Below are 27,700 nucleotides of genomic sequence, written 5' to 3'. Positions count from 1 at the left end.
CTATTCGGGCTGCTCTACAGAATGCCATAGACAGGGTGGCTTATAAACAATAGACATTTCCTTCTCGCAGTGCTGGAGGGCTGAAAAGTCCAAAAAGCAAGGTGCCAATAGATTTAGTGTTTGATGAGACCCTACTTCCTGGTTCATAGACAGATGTCTTCTCGCTGTGTCCCGACATGGTGGAAAGGGTAAGGGAGCTCTCCAGGATATCTCTTATAGGGGCACTATTTCCATTCATGAGGGCTCCATCCTTGTAGACTGGTTGTCTTCCCAAGGCCCCCCTCCACATACCATCTTATTGAGGGTTAGATTTCAACATAGAGTTTGGAGGATGGGGATATCAGCATTCAGCGTATAACAGTTGGGTTCCACTGGAAGTAAACTTTGAAATTAGTAGGAAGGAAGTTGAATATAGAGTGCTCTTGGGAATACTTGGGCAGAGGGAGAGGACGAGCTGTGAGCAGTCCTAACAAAGGCCATACCTGATCTCATGGAGAGTTTTGGAGCTAGAACAGGTCTTCAGAGGCAGTTTTCTTCAGCTTAGGCAATTCCCAAAGAGAGCTGACCCGCCAAGAACCATTTTCTGGCATCACTCCCAGCAACTCCAGACAATGTGCATCTCAGAACCCAACCCAGTGATGTCTCTCAGGGGTCCCTAGTGCAAAGTTCTTTTTCCCCCCTCCTTTGTAGTTAATAAGTATTTTATAAGAAAGTACCTTGAGACTATGAATTTATTTCATTCATCATCAAAACTTTTACTGATAGAATGATTGATTGATGCCTGTATGAATTCATGATTTCCTCTTTTAATTAAACAGGTTACTTAAATCTGTTACTATCATTAATTAATTTGATGTTCAAATTATCCTAGATTTTGCCAGTTGGAAGATCCTCCAACTGGCTTGCATATCCTTCCTTCCTTATTTTCTGGCACAACAGGATGTTTCAGGCTCATTCTTGTATTTTCCCTGCCCCAGTCCTAAAATCAACCATTTCTCTGAGGAGTCCTGCTTCCTTTTAATAAAAAAGTAATATTTAGAAGTCATGATCTGAATCCTGTGTGGTCTCACTGCTATTTTACCGCCTGTCAGTATTTCCCAATTGAATGTAGGTTTATCTCACTCATTGTTTTTGCTTCTATGATATATCTATGATGATCCTGACCCCTGACCTTCATAACATTTCTCATCCTTGAGGTTTCTTCTAATTTATACCCAAAGAGACTTGAATGAGTATGGTATATAAGACAGATAATAATATCACTCATAAACTGATATTTCATTCATGAAATCACAACATGACAACTGTGTGCTTTGTGTTTGTGTTAGCTTTCTATGACTGCTGTAACAAATGATTATAATCTTAGGGGCTTAAAACAATACAAATGTATTATTTTGACATTAAGCATAATGATAATGACTGATCAAGGTGTAATGATACTTTAACCAAGATCCTTATACCTAATCTTTTCCCTCAGGGAGGAATCAGTGAAATTCATATCCAGGCCTGGGGTCTGGGAAGGTCTTGGAAGGATACAGTGTCCACTGAATGGGAGGTGAAAACAGGAACCCATCCCTCTCTCCAAGTTATGTGCCATGAATGGAATTCAACTATGACAATTTATTCATTTAAAATAGTAGGGAACTATTTCCATAAAGAGTGAATTTGGAGATGACAGGAAGTGTAACTAGTCTTATCAGATACTAAAATTTTATTAAAAGTGGATTTATTAGACTCTTGGTATTTACTATTAGCTGAGACCAGTTCCCTTAGAATTAGTAGCCAAATGGCTGTTTTTATTAGGTATAGTGTGGAGTTGCTTGGTCTTTAGGAGCTGTTGGGGAGGCAGGCCCAGAGGAAGTCCCAAAGTGAGGATTCTTTGGCCCCTCAGCAGTATGAAACTTCAGAGCATATGCCCTGAGTTTGGGGTTAAACTTTGGAGTTCAAGAGTAGTGACAGATGTTTTTGACAAAATTCCCTCATTGTGCCAATTTCCAAAGGACGGGATTTGGGTGTCACTCAAGGAGGGCCAACTTGTACACCTTTAGTCCACAAATAAAGAGAAACTTGAAACTTACCTTTATTTTAAAAATTTTAGGCAAATCAGTGGGCAACAGGTTGCCAGAGAAAATGAGAGAAGACTGGAATATCTTGGGCCTTGGGGAGATGTGAAGAAGAACAATAGCCTTCTTCCACAGGCATCTCTAAGCAGGGCTTTACTGGTCCAACCTGGGATATCATTCCTTTACATCCTTGTGTTTAAACAAGGTCTTCTTCATGGCCACTTATGTAGTTGATTATGTCATTGTCATGAAAATCAGGCTAGAGTACAGTTCTTTTTATGGTGCCTCTAAAGCATCATAAGCAGTGATTAGCTCATGAAGCAACTATGAACATCTGTAATAAGCAAATGAACACCCACACTTAGAGGTACACAGGATGTAATAAAATGCAATGCATGTCATTCTTTGTGCCCATCCCTCAAGTTCTACTTTTGGTTGTTATGTCTTTAATAAAGTTGTTCCTGCCTCCACCATTGAGTCACTGCTCTAGATCCGTTAGCGTCATGTGGCATTAGACTTCCGACGGGAATTACGATCTAAACTTGGTGTTTGAGTATAAACTCACTGAGTACAAGAAATATATCATCTACCTCTCATATACTACCTTTGTCAATTCCAGGTAAAGTGATGGGACTTTGCTTATAGTCAGCAATTTATAAATATCTGTTTACATAAATGTTTATTGAGTATGTATTGTTGATATCCACCTGCAGACTAATACCAAACGGACTACATCTCATTGCCTAGAATATTTCTATGCTGATTTTTGCTCTGTCAGCAGTTGGTTTGATTTCTGGCAATGCAAACTCATTTAACACTTGCTTTCATGAATTGCATTTATATATTTGCATTCCAAAGACAGACAATTATTTTTGTTAGATTACCAATGATTTGTCCTTATTTCCATCCGCAATGGCATTAAATTATTAACAAGAATTGAATCTTTTAGTGACAATTTCATCAGAGGACGGCTTTGCTTGGAAGATATTCAGCTAAACTTTTGATCCTATCCTTGTTGGCTAATGACACTGTTTTTGAAGCCAGTTGCTATTATTTTAGCTAAATGAGTCTTTCTCATAAGACCCACAAGCCTCAGTCTGCTTACATGATGGATACAGCTCAAACAAATGGAGCTTTGGCTCCATACAATTACCATTTGCTGGGGAAATTCAGTTCTTGTAGGAGGGAATTTTTATGGCATGCTCCCTGAGGCTGATTGAGAAGATAAAGGAGGTATCTTTTATCAAAGATAAAAGCTGCTAGCCATCATACCTCCAGTCAGTGATCCCCACTTTTAATCCAAGTGTGTTTTCCTGCCCTCTCCAAACCTGGCTTGGGTTTCCAGAGCCCACTTTGAGGGTGGCAGAACCCCAGGAAAAGGTGGAATCATCCTTTATCCCTCCCTTGAAAGTGTTGCTAACAGTTGGAGTGAAAAGGGGGAAAAAAAGACCCTGACATGCATTTTGGTTTATAATCATGAAATACATCAAAGTACAATAAACTAGTCATTGTGACATCAACATTTTAGCTCTCTCCTTGACATTGTTGAAATCTGGAGGATTTAAACTTCAATAAATTGGTAAAACAATAGACCCTCATTTAAATTCATGCTAGGGAAGGACTAAAACTTGCTCTAGAAACAATTATGATGTAGACAAACTTTGTACTCCAAATGGCCACATTTTTGTACCATCTTCCATGAGCAAGTTTCCCCATGTTTAATGTCCACTTGTCTTCCAGTTGTGAAACAAGCTTTAAGGAAAGTTATGGTAATCAGCTTTCATATCACAGAATAATGAATTTAAGCAAACTTCCCAGAGATATAAACATTTTAGCACTATCTCTGATTTGTTTTCCACTGGAAGGATTTTTATTATCGAAAGGCAAAGTGGGAGTAATTTAGGATGCCAAGAGGTCTTCCTAGTCATCTAGATTGTTCTCCTATAGTCTTCACACAGCAGCCAACATGATTTTTAGGAATAACTTAAGACAGACAATGTGTCTTTTCTAGTGATTTCTTTTCTCCCTCAGAATAAATTCCAGAGTCCTGACAACAACCTACAAAGCCTTATTTGATGTCCTGACTGTCCCTTGCCTCATCTCCTACTGCTCTTTCCAATATTCCTTCTGCTCTAAGGCACAGCAGTCTCCTCAAGCATACTAAGTATCACCTTCCTCAGGACCTTTGCACTTACTGCAGTGCTCTTCTCCAGATGTTTGCATGGCTTATTTCTTCTCTTCTTTTACATCTCTGCTCAAATATCACCTTACCAGAAAGCCCTACCTAGTCTCTCTCTCCAAATCAGCACCCTAACCCCATTATTTTCTGTCCCCTTAAGCTGCTTTATTTATTTTCATGGCATTTACTTCCGTTGATATGTATATATTTATTTTTCTATTGTCTGTTTCTCCCCCACTAAACTATATGCTCCATGATCCTATCTGTGTTGATGTCACTATATTCTCAATACCTAGAGCAGTGCCTGGCATTTTTTTATGTTTTTAAAATACTTTATTTATTTATTTGAGAGAAAGAGAGAACACAGGCAGGCAGAGGGGCAGAAGGGCAGAGGGAGAGGGAGAAGCGGGCTCCCTGGAGCCGAATGCTGGACTCCATCCCAGGACTCCGGGATCATGACCTGAGCCGAAGGCAGATGCTTTACTGACTGAGCTACCCAGGTGCTTGCAGTGCCTGGCATTTAAATGGTGCTTGGTAAATGTCTGTTGAATAAATCTTTGAACCATACCACATCAGGAGCCACCTTCTTCACTCCCCACGTAGTCATGCTCAGAAATAAAAATAAAATAGGTTTAATGAGTTTTATTTTCTGTTGTGACAATCAGACACCATATAATAATGAGAATTATAATATGTTCAGCTCATGCCATGCCCTTCACACATATTATTATTTAAACCTCATCCTTTATAAGGCCAGTTTACAGATGGAAAACAGACTGGGAAGCTGATTAGCTTTCCCAGTTATAAGTGCTAGACCAAACAGACCTGGGTTCAAATCGTTATTCTGCAATTGATAGCCAATTACATAAGTTCTCTGAGCCCCAGTTTTCCCAGATATTACGTGGTCATAACTGTAAGAGCTGATACAGAGTATTAGTACTATTTGATACACTACATGGTCAGGGTTCAGAGGGTACAACAGAAACTTCTCTAGGTTGTATAAGCAATGGAAGTGTAGTCAAAGGAATCGGTTACACTGCTGAGAGAACAACCAAGAAGCCAGAGTGAGGCAGCTCAAGAATTAGTAACAGCATAAAATTGCTACCACACTGGGAGCTGGAGGCACATTGTGGAGGAGGAGGGCTTACCAGAACCCAGAAGTAATCCCCAAGGGCTGGAGCTATGGCAGGGACTATCCAGTTCCCAGTGGGAGTGGAGAGCCTTGAAGGAGTTTCAGCGTCTCCAGAAGCAGAGAGAGAAGGGAAGACAGACACTGGCATGTACCCCATCTGCCTCCAAAGGCTCTCATGGGTCAAACCTACCTAGAAGCCAGAGAACAAAGGAGCGTGGAATAAGATTTTCTGTAGAACCAGGATGAGGGTTCTACGGGGTATAGGCTTTGGGTCTGAGAGCAAACAACCAGGAGGCCAACAAGCACACTAAGCACAAAGAGTAGTTGGTTTTCCCTAGTTGACAACCTGGAACTCAAATACAGATTATCTGACTTCTATTCCTCCCATTCCTGAGGAATTGGATCAGCAATATGAACAAATTTACAGTGTAATGTTATGTTCTATAACCAACTTTATCTGAATCATAGAGATTTTATGTTCATGATTTTTTTTCTTAAAAACTAAAAATATTCTGTCTTCTCTCAAATGAGGCAACACATTCCTGTGGTTAAGGGGATTTCCAGAAAACTAGTTTCATTGAGTAAAGCTCCATGGCAGTTAACCACATCAGACCTGATTTCTGGAGCAGACCCCTTAGAAAGCAGCATGCTCAACAAAGCTTGCAACTTAATCATGATTCTTAGGACTTAAGAGGGTGATGTTTTACTTGTGACTGTATACATAACAACTAAAATGGCACCTGGAACCTAGTAGGCACTCAAAAGCTCATGGGTGAAGAATGAACATAACCTAGGGTTAGCTTGGTTCTACCCCTGTCACTCAGAACCAGCATCTCCCACCTTACCAAGCCTCTATTGCTTCTACCCTAACTGTCCACTTATCCTCCCTCTTTGGTCATTATCTGGAGCCAGTCATTTTCACTCTGAGGACACTGTCATGTCTCACCTGAGTACTTAGCAGCCCTCTGCCTGGTTTTCCTCCATGGCTGTCCCTTCCAAGCCATTCTCCAATCCCACCATCAAAGTCGTCTTTCCAAAGTCCAAATCTCATGTGGTCACTTAAAGCTTCTCAATGGCTCCTGCCCCATCTCCAGCCCCTCCTGAGACACAGCCTAATACCTTTGCATAGCATCAAATGTCCCTTTGGCTCTTACTCTGCCCTAGCCACCTGCTTCTACTACCACAGGGGTTTCATCGTTCCTGTATGCCCCACACTTTCCTTATTCCCTCTGCTGGGAAGGCTTCTGCCGCATTGTCCATCTTTAAAATAATATCCCAAAGCTACCTTCTCTGAGGACTCCTCTCTGCCATGCCCTGTACCTCATGGCTAATAACCCCAGCTACAGCCTGGTGTACTGTAGGCACATTTACAATGAGTATTGAATTGTTGCAGGAGCTCTACAGTCTTATTTCATAGATGAAGAAATTCTTATATCTCAATGCCATTGAGGTTATCTCTGATTTTTTCCTCAAGTCCTTTTCTTCCTCTCTTTGTTGTTGGAAGCACCCTACGCCAGGCTCTCGTCTCCTCATGTACAGATTATTACCTTGCTTGGCCATGGAAGGTGTGTACTTCTTAATGTTGATGGTGCATCAAGAGGTAGCTTTATTATTATTATTATTATTTTTAGTCACTCAAGGAGCCTAGCACAGTGCTGGTTATTTCACAAAATTTCATCTTACTCTGAAAAAGATTTTAAAAGACGTAGGATGGGGCACTAGGTGGCTCAGAGGGTTAAGATTCTGCCTTCGGCTCAGGTCATGGTCTCAGGGTCCTGGGATCGAGCCCCCCATTGGGCTCTCTGCTCAGCAGGGAGCCTGCTTCCCCCTCTCTCTGCCTGCCTCTCTGCCTACTTGTGATCACTCTCTCTGTGTCAAATAAATAAATAAAATATTTTAAAAAATTAAAGACATAGGAAAGATTGAAAGAAAAGTGAAATAAAATTGAGATAGAAAAGATGCTTAAAGAAAGTCTATCTTCAATTTACCAAATATTTTTTGAGCACCTACTGTGTTCCAACCATCTTGCATGCCACTGGGTATGCAATGTTAAACACAAATCAGTCTCTGTCCTCTACAAGCTTCCCTTTCCTTCCTCAGTTTGCTGGAGCCACAGAAGAAACATTGCCAGGAAGCTTTCTTCCCTTAGGAAACATCTGAAAATATATGTATAAACTCTCCCACTGGCAAAATACAAAACAGGGCAAATTCCTGAGGTCCTCGATGAAATGATTTGCTTTTGACCATTTGCGTTTCTCTCCTCTTAGTTGTTACCACCCAAGATTCCTACGCCTTTCATTTAATTGTTTCTTTTTTGATGGTGGTATTTCGTTTTTGTAGTTGGTAACCTAATGTTTCTGAAGATAATGCAGGGACTTATCACATCCTGCTTGCTCTCCACTGCTGTTCGATCTCAAGGCTGTTAAAACCAGGTTTCCTTCCCTATACAAGGCTACATACTCCTTTTTCCAGCTCTGCCACATGCACCATGTTGCCGCAACAACACTTTCAGGGCCCGTTTGGAAATTGATTCATTATTTTGAGCGTGAAAGGTGCGTCTTGGGAAAAACAAATGAATCAAATGGAAAAATGAGTTAACATCATGAAATTTACCTTCCCAGCTGGAGACATGATATATTCATGTGTTCCCTAGAGATGATCCTCTTTTAAGAATTCACTATTAAAGAAAGTCTGCAATTAGGTGGAGTCAGAGCTCAACTTAAAACATATTTATATGTGAATGGAAATCACCCCTTTGAAGAAAAGGTTTCGAACTAGAAATTTTCATTTCTTGTGAAAGATGCTTGGAATTGACAACTGGTTTGCTACAGGCATCTCGTTCCAGATCTTCTAAAGTCTCTGTGATACTCTTAATCGGACTTGACATCTGCAAAAAGCACGATTCACTCCCATTGACATTTATTGTGCACCTGTTTGGTGCATGGCATTTTGACAGCATTCTATGGGGCTATAAAGACAAGTAAGATAATATCTTTGTTTTGTTTAATAAGAAAAATAGATATGTAAGTGAATAAGAAAGAACAGTTTTGTTTGGGCTTTTCGGGTGATTGTTACTAAGTCTAGCATAGAGGGAGCACAACTTTGGTCACTTCACTTGTAGGTGATGTTGCCAAGAAATGAGAGAAGTAGAGGTGTTCTGAGGTATAAACTTCTTTATTTCAGAGCACCAAGGCAAAGTGACTGGCAGACATGTCTTCGGCAGTTACGGGTACCTACTCCTCCTCCTTGCTGAGTATGATCTTCTGGGTTTTAGGTTTGAGCAAAGTGAAGTCAAAAAAATTCTATTTAGCAACAATATTCAACCATATTGACCATACTATATGCTGGTTGGTGTTCTTTTTGGACTATTGGGGAACCTAATTAGCACAAGGACATTATATTTACTTTTTCCTTTTTTTGACATTGTCTTTTCAATAAAAAAAAATATTCCAGGCAATCAACTCACAAGAATGAATTTTTAAAATACAACATGTTCCTCTGTAGAGTTTTGCCTAGACAGCACTTTTCATGAAGAGGGTTCTCTGGTCTGTGCAATGAATCATTGAGAGCTAATTTTCCCCAGGGACACAGAGGGAGAATATGACCTGGAGGTGGATTTCTCTTGTCTTTCATGTGAATGAGACAAATATGTTAAGCCATGTAAAAAGCTCAGCCTCAACAAGCCAATATTAGTAAAAAATCAAATCTTAAGGAACTAAATATGTTCACCCACTTCCTCCCGGAATGAGGGTGTTAAGATAATGCAGTTCTCGGTATTTACCCATGTATGTGTAAGGAGAGAATGAGGTTAAAGAAGACACAAGGGTGTTCGAATGTAGGCATAGGGTCCAAGTGAATTTTACCTTACAAACAGTTTTTCCGTGGCCTCAAAACTAATTTACAAATGAAAACAAGCACTTTAAGAGCATGTGTTAATTTCTAGATCAGATGGGAAGATGGCACCAATTTTAGATAAGTGTGAAAGAATGCAATCAGTAATTATATTTTTTTCAGGGTTGGTAGTCCAATTTCAAAGACTACATTATTAAAGACAAAGTAAGAATCCTTTCTGGGACATTATATTTTCTACTTCTATTTTTCTTGCTCAGATTTTTTAACACAATAGTCACACAATTTTGGGGGGGAGCAATTATCAGGGCATTCCACACTTTCAGCAAATATGTGTATGGTGATCACAACCTGTGTAAGGCTGAGGTTCACATCCAGATTTAGGCAAGGATAGTTGATGGGCAGTCATAGATGTTGATGGATGGGTGTTCCAGAGTGCAGCCTGCTCGTGGCTTTTATACATGCTACCTCCTGGGGGTGAGAAGGGCTATTTAATGAAATGAAATACTACTCTGTCATAACTTCCTCACTCACAGCTCAATCATAGAAAATTCTTCCCCAGAGCTGTCATTGAAATCATTACATTCAGAATTAAACATGGTGTACAGAGCAGCCGACAAGACCCTGCGGTACTATTGACATGTCAGGTCTCCCATTAATAATCAGCTTTTCCATACAGTGAATATGAAAACATCTGTGAATTTGGGTTCTTGCTCCTTTGGAATGAATGTACTGACTACCTGTTCCTGATTTGTTTCCACACGCTGGTCTGCTGCTGTGTGTCCTGTACATATCAGCTGTCCTGCTTCTCCTTCTTCCCTTCTCCATTCAGTCACTGACAGGGCTTTAGAACCCTTCCTACCTCAAATCCACCATAGCCCCAACTCTTCTTTGCGACCTCCCCCTGCAGGTTTTCTTTCTCACTACTGGTTATTAAGCCCTTGCATCCATGCTTCTGTCTCTTGCCCCTCCTATCCACCAAGGCATGCCCCCCCCACTGTTCTTTGGACTCCTAACCCTTCAGATGTTCCAGCCTTATTCTTCTCTATTCTTCATCTTTATTTTTAGATAAATAGTTTATTTTAGAGTACTTTCAGTTTAGGGGCACCTGGGTGGCTCTGTCGGTGGAGCATCCAACTCTTGACTTTGGCTCACATCGTTGACCACAGGTCATGAGATGGAGCCCCATGCTGGGCTCTGTGCTCAGCAAGAGTCTGCTTGAGATTCTCTCTCTCTCTCTCTTTCTCTGTTCCTCACCCTGCTCATATTCTCCTTCTCCTAAAAAAAAAAAAAAAAAGAATGCTGTTCGGTTTAAAGAAAAATTATAAGGATAGTACAGGATAGTACAGAGAGTTCTTATCAACCCTTCATCTAAGGGTGCTTGAGTGGCACAGTTGGTTAAGCATTGGACTCTTGGTTTGTGCTCATGTCATGATCTCTGTGTTCTGGGACTGAGCCCAGCTTTTGGCTCTATACTCAGCAGGGTGTCTCCTTGAGGGTTCTCTCTTTCTCTTCCTCTGCCCCTCCCCCCACTTATGTGTGCACACAGGTTCTCTAAAATAAATAAATAAATTTTAAAAAATAAATAAATAAACCCTGCATATAGTTTGCTCCAGTATTAACATTATACACTAATATGGTATATTTGTCATAATTAACTAACAATGTAGATACATTTATTATTATTATTATTATTATTATTATTATTATTATTTTGTAATGCCTTTAGTATCCTCCCCTTAGCTCCATGTAAGCAACATGATCCAGAGAAAGGAGAATGGGTGTCACAGTACAGAGAACTTGGTCCAAGACCTGTCTCTAACCTCTGCCTAGTTATGTAGATGCCCTTCATGTGACAACCTCAAGGGGCCTCAGTTTCCCATCTGCAAAAATTCCTTCGTAGGAAAAGACCCCAGAAATAAACCTTTATTCCTGTCACTTTATTTCCATCTCTAGCTATAGGAGCTGCCTTGGCAACTCTAAACACCTTGTACAGTAATAAAATTGAACATTTTAGCTATGTCTAGTGAAATTCATAAAAAAAAATTACAACCACTTCCTATGTCTTCAACACCATCTAATACTGTGAGGAATTTAACTAGGAGGTGTTAAGGAAACCAAATGCTGACCTAATAGTAATTCAGATGCTTATTATTAGTTTAGTGACATATTTCTCTTTAGAAGAGAAAACTAGGTGATAATATTTTCTTTTTAGGTCCCAGTCTTAGATGCTGAGTCTCCATAATAAATCACCCCTTAAAAAAATAAAATGTAAAATTCTCTAAGGCACAGGTTGGCAACCATTTACTGTAAGGGCCAGATAGCAAATATTTTAGGCATTGCAGACCATATGGTCCCTGTCACGGCTACTTTAGGATGAGAGTGTGCCAGTCAAACTTTATTTACACAAACAGCCAGTAAGCTACCTTTGGCCTGTAGATCATCACTGCTGACTTCTGATGAAGGCACGAATGAATGAAAATGACAGTCACCATAACTGATTCAGAAAATCCCAAGTTATGAGTGAGGGACAAGTTTCAGGAGATTCTTACATGGTGATTCTGAAATTATTAAGGCTTTTTGGTTAATAATGAATGATGTCGTGTTTTTTACTGAGTGTGCATTCTCTTAGTTCAGCATATTTGACTCAGGAATGAACTGGCCCTTGAAGTAGATTTGGATTCTTTAAGTTGAATGCCAATGAACCCATCCTGGCTTCCTAACCTTGGTGCAGAAAAAGGATCACTTAGAGGAATCAGAAAGCTTGAGACAGTGCAGGAAATATTGTAACAATAACTGCCATTTATTGACCCGCCCTCCCCATCACCAACTATGATCCATAGTGTCCCACTTTACAGAAAAAGTGGGAGAGGACAAGTATCATGATCACACAGTCAGGGTCTGAGCCAGCTGAATTACTCTCCCCATGGCCACATGTCCCTCCACAGAAGTAACCATCTTTCACTGGGACACTCACATTTCTTCTGATTTAGAACCAGACCTTGTAGGGCAGGAGTGGGTGGGGTATCACCTCTTCTTCCTTCTGGCTTTACTTGCCAGTAGCTGTTACATTTAAACACAAACAATAAATGTTTTCTGAGTTACCCTCTACCATGCACCAAGTGTAAAGCTTTTAGTATGTTATAAAATCTATTTTCCTTCCATTTCTGGAACTGCAGAGACAAGGAAATGAAAGCTCAATCAATTAAGCAATTTGTGCAAAGTTACACCTATAGTGAATTGTGGAGTCAGAATTTGGACATAGTTCTCACCAACTCCAAAGCCTTTTCCACACATCCAACTACCACAGAGCTTAGTGGTTAAAGTGCCAGGCTTTCCAGCTAGACTGATTGCATTCGGATCTCAACCTCACTGCTTAACTAGTTGCATCACCTTGGATGAATTGCTTAATGACCACATGTTGTTAGTTCCTTGATTTGTCAAATTTAGGGTGATGATAATAATTTCCTTCTCACAGTTTAATAGAAGGAATAAAGCAGTGACAGGCACATAGTACACAGAACAAGCATTGGCTTTTTCCACAGACTACAAGCTCTATGAGCACAGGAGTCTGTTTTGTTCACTGTTGTATTCCTAGCACTTAGAATAATGTCTAGCACATAGTAGACAATATTGTTGCATGAATGAAAAATGTTCAAACTAGTCTTTAGATTAAGTTCTGACTGTGTTCAACGCCAGAAGGAATGAACATGGCTCTCCTTTTTCGTTCCTTTCTATGGTATACCATGAATTTAACAGGTAAAATTTAATGTGAGTCTTTGAAATAATCAGGTGTAATAATGGAAACTAGTGATTGTCTTCATTATTTCAATGTTCCTAACAAAAGGGGATGTTAGTGCAAAGTAGAAGCTGGGGCTCATCGCTCACACATAGCTTCAGAGATACCCTCCACCTTCATAGCTGCTCCTGAAGAAGCACTATTGTGTAATGCCTTTTAAAACTCCTTTTATCTTTTTAAAAAAAAATTGAATCTGTCCTTATAGCATAGATTTTATCTCTGAACATTTGTTTTTACTAAGCTTGTATTATATTTAATACTGTGTCTTCTAAATCCAAGCCAGTGTTTAGTGGCAACAGCTACCAGGAGCCCCTGTAATGAATGAATTATGGTCCCATTTAGCTAGTGAGATTGTGTTTGATGTGTACACTTCAGTACTGATGGGGGTCTCCAGAGAGCAACAATGTCTCCAGAGAAAAGGGCAGCCTTATCTCCTAGTTTGAACAAGCACAAAGAGGAACATGCACAGGAAATATGGAGGCACCTTTGAACAAACAGCTCTTGCAGGATTTATGTGCAGCATTCACAGAGGCTAAGCTCCAGGTATTTCCAAAATCACCACCTAGACAATGTTGCACCTTGGCAGCAAACCATTTTTAAGGCTTTATTGGATTTATCATATTCATCCTGAGTGGTGATTAACTGATACCCCTACCACATAACAAAGCACTGGGGTTCTACTCTTTCTCCCCAACTTACACTGCGTAAGTTATTGTTTTCATTAAGATTAAGCATCTCACAAAATTACACAGCAGTTAACTTATGCAACCACCTCCTTAGGATGCTCTACCTTTGAAAATGTGCCTACCAAAGAATCCTTTAAGACCTCATAGCATAGGGCACCTCCGTGACTCAGTCATTAAGTGTCTGCCTTCACCTCAGGTCATGATCTCAGGGTCCTGGGATCGAGCCCCACATTGAGCTCTCTGATCAGCAGGGAGCCTGCTTCTCCCTTTCCCTCTGTCTGCTGCTAGTGCTTGCTTGTTCTTTCTCTCTCTCAAATAAATAAATAAATAAATAAATAAATAAATAAATAAATATCTTAAAAGACCTTATACTATGTAATTGGAGCCCCAAATGAAGCATTGTTTTTGTTAGTTTTAATGCAGAATCCTCTATATGTTTTCTATAAAATAATTAAAGTAAATAAGTTTTTCTTTTAAAGTTTTGTCTGCCTGTAGTCAAAATAATTTGTAGACTTATTAGCCTGATTTGTATTTTTCTTCCAGTCAATTAGAATTAAATATGTAACACATTTTGGAAAACTTTATAAATGAAAGTGCTGTTCCATTTTAAAATATCTATATATTTGATTATCCTGTATGCTAAACTATAAATTAAACTGTAAGCTGAAAAGTTAAAAAATGCTGTGAGGTTGAGGGGCACCTACATGGCTTAGTCGGTTGAGTTCGAATCTTAATTTTAACTCAGGTAGTGATCTCAGGGTCCTGGGATTAAGCCCCAGGTCATGCTCCCTGCTTAGCAGGAAGTCTGCCTGGGATTTTCTGTTTCCCTCTCCCTCCACCCCTCCCACCCCTCCTGCTCTCATGCTCTCCCTCTAATAAATAAACAAATCTTAAAAAAAAAAAAGAATGCTGTGAAGTTGACCTGATAGATGATAGATAGATAGACAGATAGATAGAAAGATAGATATCTCCATATATATATGGAGAGAGAGAGAGAGAGATACTGTGAAAACTATTTTTCAGGAAACCATTGGTAAAATTTAGTTTTGAGGTTAACACTATGAATTAAGAATTTGGTCTAAATGACTGCATTAAAGACAAATAAAATGTTTCCTGAGAAAACTTATACATAAAGTGTGCTAAGCCTGGAAATATGGTAAAATTCCCTGTTACTTAATTTTTTATTGAAATAACAGCTAAAATTTGTTATGCATGAAAAATTATAGGCAAAGCATCTTACATGGGTTATTTTACTTCCTCCTCAGGTAATATTATTATCGTCATTTACTGATGAAGAAAAAGAGAAGGTAATAGGGATTTGTGGAGGTCAAGTGATTTGCTAGAGTTGCCAGCATAGGGGAGGAGCAGAGCCCAAGATTCAAATCTAGAGAACTTGCCTCTGGAACCTGAATTCTTGCCCAGGACATAAAGCTAAATCCCTGATAAGACTGCCAATAAACACATGTTTCAGTTGAATATGAAGAAGGTCAAATATACAACCTCTAAATATAATCCTATTATAGGTAATATAACAAATCGTATTCAGAATAAGCAAAAACACATTTGCCTATCCCACTAAAAAAGCAATTCTAACTTTTAGAAAGCAGAATTTCAGGGAATGATAACTTCACAGTACCCTAGAAGCTCCGTTTTGTTTTGTATCCCAGATTATGATTTCTACATCTTATTTGAATTCATTAACTAACGAATGACTATTCCTGTAATATTGTTATTCTTTTTTTTTAATCTAGACATGACAAATCTGAGCTTCAAAGAAGAAAATCAACTAATGTCGCGTAGCAACACAGTAGCAGAAATGAAATTCAAACCCAAGTCTTATGATTTCAAGTCCAATTAATTATTTTAATCTTCAGCTACAAGATGACAGAGTGAGAACAAAAATGGTTTGTGAAATAGACTCAACACTTCTTTCTTCTCAAAGGTCGCTACCCTCAGGAGAACAAGGGAACCTACATTCCAGTTCCTATCGTCCCGGAGCTGCAGAGAGGCAAGTGGGGGGCCAAAGTTGTCATGAGAGAGGACAGGTCTGTCCGGCTGTCCATCCAGTCTTCTCCAGAGTGTATTGTGGGGAAGTTCCGCATGTATGTTGCTGTCTGGACCCCCTATGGCATACTTCGTACCAGCCGAAACCCAGAAACAGACACCTACATTCTCTTCAATCCTTGGTGTGAAGGTAAGGAGCAAGCATTTTTCTCATTTAAAAAAAAAAAATTGCTCATATTTTTCCAAAGCATCTCTTTTTGGAGGGTTAGCAGAATTATTGTAGAACATATGTCTCTTTTCTACATACACTGTTTCCCATGGTTGAAAGACAGGGGAAAAAATGAAATTTGTCCTTAATGTATATGAGGACAAAGCCTGTGCATGTGAAATTAATACTGGTAAACATTTATTCCAGGAAATAATCGAAGAATGCCTGAAGTTGCACAATTAGTTCATTGTGGAGCTGGGTGTTGATGGTGTCACTTCTGTGTATGTTATTACTCTGTAAACAAAATGGGCTTTCAAGACTGTTAGGTTCTATAATCTGGCTTCAGAAAAATAGGATAAAGTTGATCCTATCCATAGTAAAACAAACTTCTCTATCTCCCTAATTCAAGAACAGAAAGCCTGAATGTTGGAAGAATCCCATAAATTTGTGTATATGCCAAGTGGGTATAAATTTCAGAAACCATAACTCTGGATGTACAAATATGTAACTTTAGTTTAATATAATACAACTTAATCTCTACTGCTATTCTGATTCTCCCTTTCTGTCTTATAGAAGCTTAATCTACTTATATTCAAATAAAATAGGTCAAGTCCTAGGATTTCTCTCAATTCAGTTTAAAAACTTAGTCACGCACAGTACTTTTCCCCCATCCCCATGTCTGCCCTTCTTTATCTGCCCACTGCTTCCATACTTGGAATGGAGCTGATTTTCAGTTCCAGAAGCAGAAGCAAACATTGCAGCTGCATTAATGGGAGAGGGTGTACTTTTGGATCTTAAAAAATAAGGTAATGAAACTTATTAAAAGCTGACACAGGATGGGAGATGTCTCACATCATCTTACTTCCTGTGTATTGCTCTCCACTATCTTCCAAAATGAGTCTGTATTTTTTTTTTTTTTTTTTGCTGATTTTGAATGACCATTGCTTGTGAGAATGGCATTTGAATCAGGGTTGAGCTGCACTTACCTATTGATAATAAGTGAACAACAACATTGTTTACTCATATATAATATAAACCTGGATCCTACTGACCTTTACTTTGAATTATCAGTTCCAGTAGTGTTGGCAGATGGCACTGAGCTAATCCTATACTCCCCACTCTCCACCCCATCATCTTGTACCTGATAATCCTATCTCTGAGACAGATGTCCAAGGCTGATGGTAATAGGAGATGTTAATGGGGCCATGTGCTGTTCAAAGGTGCCCTCCTGTGTACAATAATCTTGTCAACCAGATATAAAGCATTCTGTGACTGAGGGGATGTGGTGCTACTTACAGAGGTGGGAAAGACTGAAGGGAATGAAGGTGTAGAGACACACTATGATTTTTAAAATGTTAAGTTGGAGTTAACTGTAGATACCCAAGCAGAGATGACAAGTAGGTATTCCATTCTGTGAATCTGGAGACAAGAATCAGAGTTGTAAACTTGGGAGTCATTTGCACCTAGGGAGAAAATACAGAGAGGAAAGAAGATATAGCATTAAGCCCTAAGGAACACCAGCATTTGGAGGTCTAATAGAGAATGAATTAGCAAAGAAATGAAATGGCGAAGTACTTAGGTCATGGCCTATTGTAAAAAATTATAATTTAAGAATCCATATTTGTAAAATAAATAAACTAAGGATTCATTATTAATTTTCTTTGCATTACAAATAGAAAATCATATAATTTCATATAACTATCCGGCACTCCAAGGTATTTAGAAATGATATGGTTTACCCCAAATTTGGTATAATCCCCAAAAAGGATTATACCACATATCATGGGGTATGTGTCTACATGCATTTCAATCTATGTTTCCAGTTTTCCAGAGGTGAAAAGGGTTAGTCATGTTGCCTGACATTGAGTTTATAGGAGAATCATTCAGGGAGTGGGTAGTTTAATAACTTTCTACTACCTGATCCCTGCCTTGGTTGTATCCATGGTGAGCAGCTTCCAGGTTTCCCTGTTCAGAAGGAGTTTCCTGGTGTAGAGATAACATGGCCCAACACTTGATGCTACATTACAGAAAGGGAACAGAGGGCCCTCCCCTAGGTATCACTGAAAGGACAGATGAGAATAAAACTAGGCAGATCAGTTTGGAAGCTGTGGCCTAGGACAGAGATGATGATGGATGGTGGTGGCAGTGGAGATGAAGAAGAGGGGATGAATTGGAGAATGCTTTGGATTTAGAACAGAAAATGAAGAGGGGTTGATCATGGCAGGTGAAGAAGAGAGAAGAGTCAAGAATAACTCTAGGTGGCCTGTATCTGACTGACTAGGTTTGTGGTGGTGCTGTTTTCAGAGCTAGGAAGACTGGGGAAAGTGGAGGAGAAGATCTAGGGGTGGAACTAAGAATTATATTTAGAAATGTTAATTTGGTGATATCTGTGGGATCTTCAAGTGAAAACATCACTTGAAGTAGTCACTTGAATCAGTGAATCTAGAGCTCCACGGAGATAGCTGAGCTTGGGATGTAAATATGGGCACCATCTAGCAGGAACTAGCAGGGAAGTTTAAAGAAAGAACAGACACAGATTTAGTATCATCAGCAATTAGAGTCTAGACAAAGGAGAAGGAGACTGAGAAGGAGTTAAAGGAAATCAGTAAAGCATGGTGTCACAGAGCTGGATAATTGATTGATTCAAGAAGACAGCAACTGGTTCTTTGGAATGATGCTGATGAGTTAAATAGGACAGGGAAAGAAAATAGCCATAAACTGTGGAAATATGGAAGTCACTGGGGAACTTGGAAAGTTTTTTTTACCACAGTGATGGAGAAAGAAGCCAAGAGATGGGCATGGGCTACAGTGCAATGGGAAGTAAGAACGTGGAGATAACAGCTATTGCCATGTTCTGCAAGAAGACTTTCTGTAAAACAGAGATGGTGATATGAAGGTCAAAGAAGAACTTTTTTAAAGACAGAATAGATTAGGCATAATTTTATGGAGATGGAGACAAACCAAGAAAAATTGAGTTTACTGCCCAGAGAGAAGGTAGCGGTCCACAGCCTTGGCTACACATTAGAATCACCCAGGCAGTTAACTACATATGTCTCAGACATTCTGGTTGGTCTGGTATGTAGCCTGGGCTTTAGGGTTTATCTGTTTTGTTTTGTTTTGTTTTGTTCTGTTTTTCTAGAGAGAGAGATAATGTGAGTTGGGGGAGGGTCAGATGGAGAAGGATAGAGAGAATCTGAAGCAGGCTCCACACCTAGTTGTCACCATGAGATCATGACCAGAGCTGAAATCTAGAGTCAGACTCCTAACTGACTGAGCCACCCAGGCACTCTTGGGCTTTAGGGTTTTTAAAAAGGTCTGCAGGTGATTTTTAAAGCCAAGGTTGAGAAGAATCAACATAGGGATTAAAATCCTTGACTGAGTGGAATTCAGGGAACAGGTGAAGAAGAGCCCTTGATAGATGTGGCTGTCCACCCTCCACTGTGACAAGATCAATGTGGAAGATGGGTTAAGTATGAAGCTTTTCTAGATTAAGTGGAAGGAAGACAAGGTTGTTTCCATTCTGTGATGTCTTTTTCCCAGTGAGGTGAAATGCAAAGTCATCTGTTCAGAATCAGAAGCAAGAAAGGGAGTGTTGGAGGTTCATAAAAAAGGACTGAAGAGTTTGGAGGTGGGAAGAGGGCTTATTCCAGGAACATGGCAAGAAGATATTTGCGAATATCTTCTCCCATTTCATGGGTTGCCTCTTTGTTTTGTTGACTATTTCCTTTGCTGTGCAGAAGCTTTTGATCTGGATGAAGTCCCAAAAATTCATTTTCACTTTTATTTCCTTTGCCTTTGGAGACATATCTTGAAAGAAATTGCTGTAGCTGATATTGAAGAGGTTACTGCCTATGTTCTCCTCTACTTTGCTTAAAATTTCACCAACTCCTTAAACCCAATCCCAGTCTCTCCCCACCTTATTGTCTCTTCTCTGAATCCTTTCATTCCTCCTTTTTCCCATGCTCCTCTTGCATCCTCTCTTAGGAGGAGACTCTCTGTATTCTCTCATGTAGAGCAATTCAGCAAGATTTTTTATTTTGCTGTTTGGGTTCTTCCAACAATTAGGCTTTTGAGGACTACACACTTTTCCAAGATCATTCCCTCCAGAAAAATTCTGGTGCCAGTTTTTAAGCTAAGACCCTTTTAAATTCTAAAATCAATCCCCACTGAGGGGCAGTGGGGATTAATTTTAGCCACCTAATGGGGATCCCCACTAGGTGCCTCAGTCGTTTCAGTGTCTGGCTTTTGATTTCAGCTCAGATCATGATCTCAGGGTTGTGAGACTGAGCCCTGCATCAGGTTCTGAACTCAGCGCAGAATCTGCTTGAGATTCTTTCCCTCTGCCTCTGCCCCTTCCCCCACTCTGTCTCTCTCATTCTCTCTCTAAAATAAAATAAATAACAAAATCTTTTCTAAACATGCTCACTGAGATCTCTGAGAGAATGCTTATGAAATGGGAGAAGGATATCACCTCCTCACCTCATGCACTGTGTAGTTTTCCCGGCCCAGAAATTAAGGCATAAAATTCAAAAAGAAGATCTGTTCTTTATAGATCCTGGATATCAACCTCTTGTCTGTACTGTCATTTGCAAATATCTTCTCCCATTCCGTGGGTTGCCTCTTTATTTTGCTGACTGTTTCCTTTGCTGTGCAGAAGCTTTTGATTTTGATGAAGTCCCAAAAGTTCATTTTCGCTTTTGTTTCCTTTGTCTTTGGAGACATATCTTGAAAGAAGTTGCTGTGACTGATATCGAAGAGATTACTGCCTATGTTCTCCTCTAGGATTCTGATGGATTCCTGTCTCACGTTGAGGTCTTTTATCCATTTTGAGTTTATCTTTGTGTACGGTGTAAAAGAATGGTTGAGTTTCATTCTTCTGCATATAGCTGTCCAGTTTTCCCAGCACCATTTATTGAAGAAACTGTCTTTTTTCCACTGTATATTTTTTCCTGTCTTGTCGAAGATTATTTGCCCATAGAGTTGAGGGTCCATATCTCGGCTCTCTACTCTGTTCCACTGGTCTATGTGTCTGTTTTTATGCCAGTACCATGCTGTCTTGGTGATCACGGCTTTGTAGTAAAGCTTGAAATCAGGTAACGTGATGCCCCCAGTTTTATTTTTGTTTTTCAACATTTCCTTAGCGATTCGGGGTCTCTTCTGATTCCATACAAATTTTTGGATTATTTGCTCCAGCTCTTTGAAAAATACCGGTGGAATTTTGATCAGAATGGCATTAAAAGTATAGATTGCTCTATCCAGGATCTATAAAGAACTCCTCAAACTCAACACATACAAAACAGATAATCATATTAAAAAAAAATGAACAGACACTTCTCCAATGAAGACATACAAATGGCTATCAGACACATGAAAAAATGTTCATCATCACTAGCCATCAGGGAGATTCAAATTAAAACCACATTGAGATACCACCTTACACCAGTTAGAATGGCCAAAAGTAGCAAGACAGGAAACAACATGTGTTGGAGGGGATGTGGAGAAAGGGGAACCCTCTTACACTGTTGGTGGGAATGCAAGTTGGTGCAGCCTCTTTGGAGATCAGTGTGGAGATTCCTCAAGAAATTAAAAATAGAGCTTCCCTATGACCCTGCAATTGCACTACTGGGTATTTACCCCAAGGATACAGATGTAGTGAAAAGAAGGGCCATCTGTACCCCAATGTTTATAGCAGCAATGGCCACGGTCGCCAAACTGTGGAAAGAACCAAGATGCGCTTCAACGGACAAATGGATAAGGAAGATGTGGTCCATATATACTATGGAGTATTATGCCTCCATCAGAAAGGATGAATACCCAACTTTTGTAGCAACATGGACGGGACTGGAAGAGATTATGCTGAGTGAAATAAGTCAAGCAGAGAGAGTCAATTATCATTTGGTTTCACTTATTTGTGGAGCATAACAAATAGCATGGAGGACAAGGGGAGTTAGAGAGGAGAAGGGAGTTGGGGGAAATTGGAAGGGGAGGTGAACCATGAGAGACTATGGACTCTGAAAAACAATCTGAGGGGTTTGAAGGGGCAGGGGGTGGGTGGGAGGTTGGGGGAACCAGGTGGTGGGTATAAGAGAGGGTACGGATTGCATAGAGCACTGGTGTGGTGCAAAAACAATGAATACTGTTACGCTGAAAAGAAATTTAAAAAAAAAGATCTGTGTGATGGCCCCCCACACAGCCCAGTACACTGTAGCCTGACAGCTGTTATGCTAATTCATAAAAAGGAACTCACAGAGTTGTACAGTCTGGTAATGGGATAGCAGGTAAAAAGAGAGCCATTGCCCAAGTAGAAAAGATAACAAAGAGGAAATCAGAAGTTGACAAAATAGAGCGAGATGAGAAAGATGCTGAAAATACTGCGCACTTGATCTGTAAGTGATGTCCAAGGTGGCTTAGGACATTGGGTTGAAAATTATACAGGTATGTACAGTAATTATTGATAGAAGAATGTTCAGCTGGGTTCCCGGGAGCCCTGCAGCTTGCTTTGCATTCATAGGCAATTTATCCTCCTTAATCACTAAATCATTAATGGGGATCGATAGCAATACTACACCAGTGAGGACAGGGGCAGAAGCAGTGAGAATTATTGGTCAGTTTTTTAATTTAATAACGCTAACCAGGCTTCAGATCCATCCCATGAGAGAGAGAGCCTTTCTCCTGGGTGTTAGAAAACTGTACCCACAAGGGTAGAAGGAAGGAGTTAGGGATTTATTGTGACTTCCTCTTGTTTTTCTAACTGCTCAGGATCTCTGGATTATGGAATATATTTCCTTATTTAAATTCAGAATGTACCAGATTGTTAGTCTATCATTAGTGCCAGACAGTGTATTCTGAAAGATTTAGATGTTCCATACCTGTGCTTAGTACTCTGGGTCCATATTTGATTATTCTGTTTGGTGGGACATCAATCATATTCAGGGGTCTTTTTTCTCTTCCTAACTTGTTTCCCCATATCCCCCATTGCTGGTTTCCTCTTACCTCATTCAGCCTTGTATCCCAGCACCTAGTACATACTTAATGTTTAATAAATGTTTACTGCATTGATTTAATAATTCTAAGTAAATGCTTTTTTGGCTCACTGCACCTACAATCATAGACAAGTTGTAAATGCAATCTCACACCTTACCATCTTGAAAAAAGTAAAAAACTTATATGATATGTGTAGGAGTGAATTTGTGGGCATAGTGTATGTAGATTTCTCTCTCTTAGTATCTGACACCAAATTGACATCTGCTATTTCTAACTTTTTATTCACTATGACTTTTGTATTTTCCTTTAAACAAAGAAATCAAATAGCACCAAGAACCATAAGATACCTGGGAATAAACCTAAATAAATTTGATGTAAAGAAATTAATGTTTCCAATACCTGGATACCTTTAATAGATAGTAAATAAATACAACCAACTTGTATTTTCTTATGACATTCATTTCTATGCTATTTACTTAATAATTATATATGGTCTTTTAGACCCTTCAGTACAGAATGGCGTAATGCACCAAGTAACAATGGTCAATATCCCTTTCTTTTGAAGACCTTGGGGCTCAGGCCAGAATTTATACCCTCAGACTAGAGCTATTCATTCATCAATCCACATATATTGATGGTATACCTTCCCCCCAATGACAACATATAAGTACTCATGGGTAGTATGGCAGTATTACTTATTCATCCACAAATACTAAGGGTCAGCATTGAATTGGGCACTGGGAATATGGCAGTGAAAAAGACAAACAATGTTTGCCTCACAGAGCTTCCACAAAGATTTCACAAATGAATTACTAATAAACATGAGTTACAATTGTGAAAAGTATTAACATAAGTCATCACTCAACAAGAATATATAAGAGAGTCACCTGGCCTAGCCAGAGGGTGAAGAGAAATGGGTCAGTGGCTTATCTTTGTACCCTCCCCAGCCCCTAGAATAGTATTTGCCTGGAATAACAATCAGATAGTTGGTTACTTGAATTTTTATGAAATTTAAAAAAAATTTTTTAAAAAGCTTATATGAAAATTTTAAGCCCTTATTTATTCAAAACTCCTATTTAATAAAACAGCACATATCACTCTTTCAAGTGATATGGAGGTTCATTCATCCTTTTCACACCAAGCAAATATTATTCAGTATGACATTGCAGTGAGCAAGGAGCTCAGAGAGCTCACAGTAGACATTCTTTCCAACGGCACGTAGATGACCCTAGAATCAAGGTCCAAAGCTGTTTTTGAGATGCTCTGGAAGGAGCAGAGCTGAAAGGGCCTAATCCAGAACCACATTCATCAGCCGATTCATATGGTATCTAATTCCTTCTATGTGTAGTTGTTTATATTCTACAAAGAGTGCTCAAAGCCAGCATCTGTCTGCATTATGTATTTTGGGAAGCAGGATTCTTCTCTCATTCAGCCTAGCATTGTGCCAGGCACCAAGTTAAATGTTCAACAAATGTGCACTGAATTGAACTGATAACCATCATTCTGAAGGTCAGAGAGAGAATTATGAGCCTCACATTTCAAGAGAGGAAACAGACTCTGTGGTGTTAGATAAATTTCTCAAGGTCATATAAAAAATTAGGAAACAAGCTGGGGCTAAAACCTGGATATTCTGATTCGGTCAGGATACTCTCTTTTATCTTTAAAACCAGAACCACTGGCATCCCATCTTGTGTAATAAGAGAAAAAGAAGTAGGTGTCAGGCTGAGAAGCTTCTATGATGTTCTACAACATTGAAAGTCCTGCTGTTAAAAATAAACAAACAAACAAGTAAATAAATAAAAACAAAACCAGGTTGGTAGCTATAAGATCAAACGACAGTTTTCTTTGCAAAAAAGAAAAATAATAATAAGGATACCAACAAGGGCACAGGCTCTCTTTGAGGATACTAAGTAAAGAATCTCTGACATTTTCTTTGTAGAACTGCTTTATGAATAATAGTCTATCTTCTGAAGATATTTAAGTACCTGAAAAGTCCTTAGCCAGCAAAACTAGTAAATTAGCACAAATCAAATAAACTTCCCAAGCTGGTCTAAGATGTAACATAATACAATATGTTTGCAAGGAATGAAATGGACCCAATTGTTGAGGAACTCCTTACTTGTGTTTCTTGGATTTATTTCATTCCAGAGTTAATGAGTGCAAAGGTGGACCTCAAGATTGGCTGTATTAAACCATTTTAGGAAGACAGCGACTTTGGATCCTTCCAAAGGAAAAACACGAAAGCACCGACTCTAGAAATGCCATTCTTTTCTGTGCTCTATCATTTCCCATTTCTCAGAGATATGAAGTGATTCTTAACACGCCAGTAGCACACACAGACTTCTGGGGTTCACCACCCCCTCTGCTCTACTTTGAGATGGAAAAGCTACCATGATGACACCAACCTAGAGCCACATTTGCTCCACATGTGAAGCCACTCCCTTGAAGAGTGATTACATTCATCCAACATGTCTTCCTTCTTTCTTCAGTGATGCTCAGCTGTTATAGAAAGGGGAGGCAGGTAAAAGTTATTCCCAATCCCCTCGCTCAAAATTTTTCCCTTCTCTAAAGAGGTGACACATTTTGCCTTTTTGAAGGAACCACACTATTATTTCTTCCAAAGGATCAGAAACAAAACCAAATTCTGATTTAAGCTGGTAGGCGGTCTCTTCAGAGACAACTTACGTGATAACATTCCTGGCACTGTAGTTTTCTTTCACCCCTGAGTTTGCTTTGCAGAGCTTGACTTTCAAAATGGGACTTACTTTAACTTTAAAATAGCATGTAAATAAGCAAAAGGAAATTTTCAGCCTAGGCAGTGATGAATATCCATCCTTCTCTCAAAGCAGTTATACAGATACTAAAATGAATAGGCTCAGCATTCCTTTTTACATGTTTGTCATAAATTCTTACTTTCTCTCTGTGTGGGGAGGCAAGTGGTAATTTCCAAGGGGGCTAAAATCAGCCCTATAAGTGAATCCCAAAAGTCTCAGCCCACAATGTTGTTGTTGCTGTTGTTGTTTAAACTACTACGTTATCCCCACCAGAGGAATAGTAAAATAAATGAGTAAAATAAATGAGATAATTCTTCTTTACTACTTGCCTCCTATCAGTCACCTTGGAAAGGCAGTTCTTTTAAGGCATGTTGAAAGCAGATGGAGGTATCATGCCATATTCGCCAATGATGCCATGTGGAATCTGTTTTCCTCTTGAGTTTAATTTGCCAGAGGTCACTTAGTATCAAGAAGTTGTCAGTAGGTCCTTGGTGCTGCTTCTAACTCTATGATCTCTTTAGACCTACCTCCTGCTACCAACTTGCATAGATTTAAGAGGTATAGCTCCCAATCCCCATACTTGTATACACACACACACACACACACACACACACACACACACACACACACACTTTCCAGCAGTTCAAATTGGTATCTAGAACAGTGGGTTATTGTCACTGTTTTTACTTTTAGTAGCATCCTCCATTTTACAAAGGTAGAGAACCAGTTTTTGCTCCAGAATCTAATAAAACCTCAATACGCTTCCGAAACAAACCAGAAGTTAAAACAAACAAACAATCAAAAACACCAAAACACCAACAATAAAAGTGTCCAGAGACAAATGATTAAGTCTTCCTATCTTTGTTAGCCTATCAAACATAGGGAGTTTTTTGGAGTTTCCATGGTGATGTAATTTCTTTTTTTTTTTTTTAATCTTAGCTTTGGACAACTATATTTTAAAGTGACAGATCTGAAAAAAAAAACAGGGGAAAGAAAGCACCCTCAATCTTCTTTTAAAATCATAAATAAATTTAAAATTAAAATCAAGACTTCCCATTTGACTTCCTTGGCTTGTTGTGGATTCATGATTATGCACGTTGGTTGTGAAGTGAGATTTAATTCAGCCTCTGGAAGGAAAAGGGTGGCCTGGTCTCAAACTCCTCCTTATTCATAGTTTACCATTTAAATTTGTAAGTTCCCATCGATAATAACCTAAGCCCAATAGTAAATCCATCACTTTCTTCTTCTCTCACTCTCCAAGCTCCAGACATCCATCCCCACCTCTCAGTCTTGCTGTAGACATTTATTGCGTTATGTTCCCAGGCTCTCTGTCCTGTGTGCTGGGGATACGAGACCTGATAGCTTGGACTCAAGAGTCATAGTCTACTTGGGGAACAGCTTAGGATTCAAGTCCTAATTTCACCTCTTACTAGCACTATGGCCTTAACAAAGATATTTTACTTATGTTTTCCTTAGCTTCCTCATCTATAAAATGAGGGAAAGGTAATACCTTCCTCTTTGAGGTGTTAGGAGTTTCAGTGAGTTTATTGTTGTTGTTGTTTTACCATACTCAGAAATTTCCTGGCACATGGTAAATACTAAAAACAGGCATTTTCAATTAATAACAAAATTACAGAATAATCTCCATACGGATGGATGTGACTGCAGCATCCATAGGACACTAGGGGAACAAGGTTTAATCCAATCTGTGCTGGGAAGAAAAGGATGCAGGGAGACCTGAAGGAAATTTACAAGGCATGGTTATATGATGATATCTACTAAGGAGGAAAAATTGATATTTAAGAGCTGAACATAACCTCTTATTAAATAGGTGCATCACTGAAATGCAACATTTAAAACAAACTTTTTAAAAATGTCTTAAAACTCTCATCTAATGATGAAAGCCTTATAGAATAAAAATAATGGAAGCGTGAAAGGAACTCAGAGATCTACAAATCACAGACACTGTTAACATTTTGGTGTATTTCCATCCATTTAATGCATTTTTTAAAGATTTTATTT

General features: G+C 39.2%; 1 protein-coding gene across 1 annotated transcript in view; it reads left to right on the top strand.

The window, feature by feature from the left end:
• Positions 1-27,700, top strand: part of LOC111156704 (coagulation factor XIII A chain) — a 161,929-nt gene that overhangs the window by 32,749 nt on the left and 101,480 nt on the right. The window contains exon 4 of the mRNA XM_022517741.1: positions 15,651-15,902. Within this exon, the coding sequence (XP_022373449.1) occupies positions 15,651-15,902 (252 nt within the window). The remainder of the gene's footprint in view (positions 1-15,650; positions 15,903-27,700) is intronic.

This window comes from Enhydra lutris, unplaced genomic scaffold (assembly GCF_002288905.1).
Source record: "Enhydra lutris kenyoni isolate GAN:26980312 unplaced genomic scaffold, ASM228890v2 scaffoldscaffold48, whole genome shotgun sequence".
Lineage (NCBI taxonomy): Eukaryota > Metazoa > Chordata > Mammalia > Carnivora > Mustelidae > Enhydra > Enhydra lutris.
The sequence above is the reverse complement of the archived record's forward strand: the minus strand, read 5'-3'. Positions and strand labels throughout refer to the sequence as shown.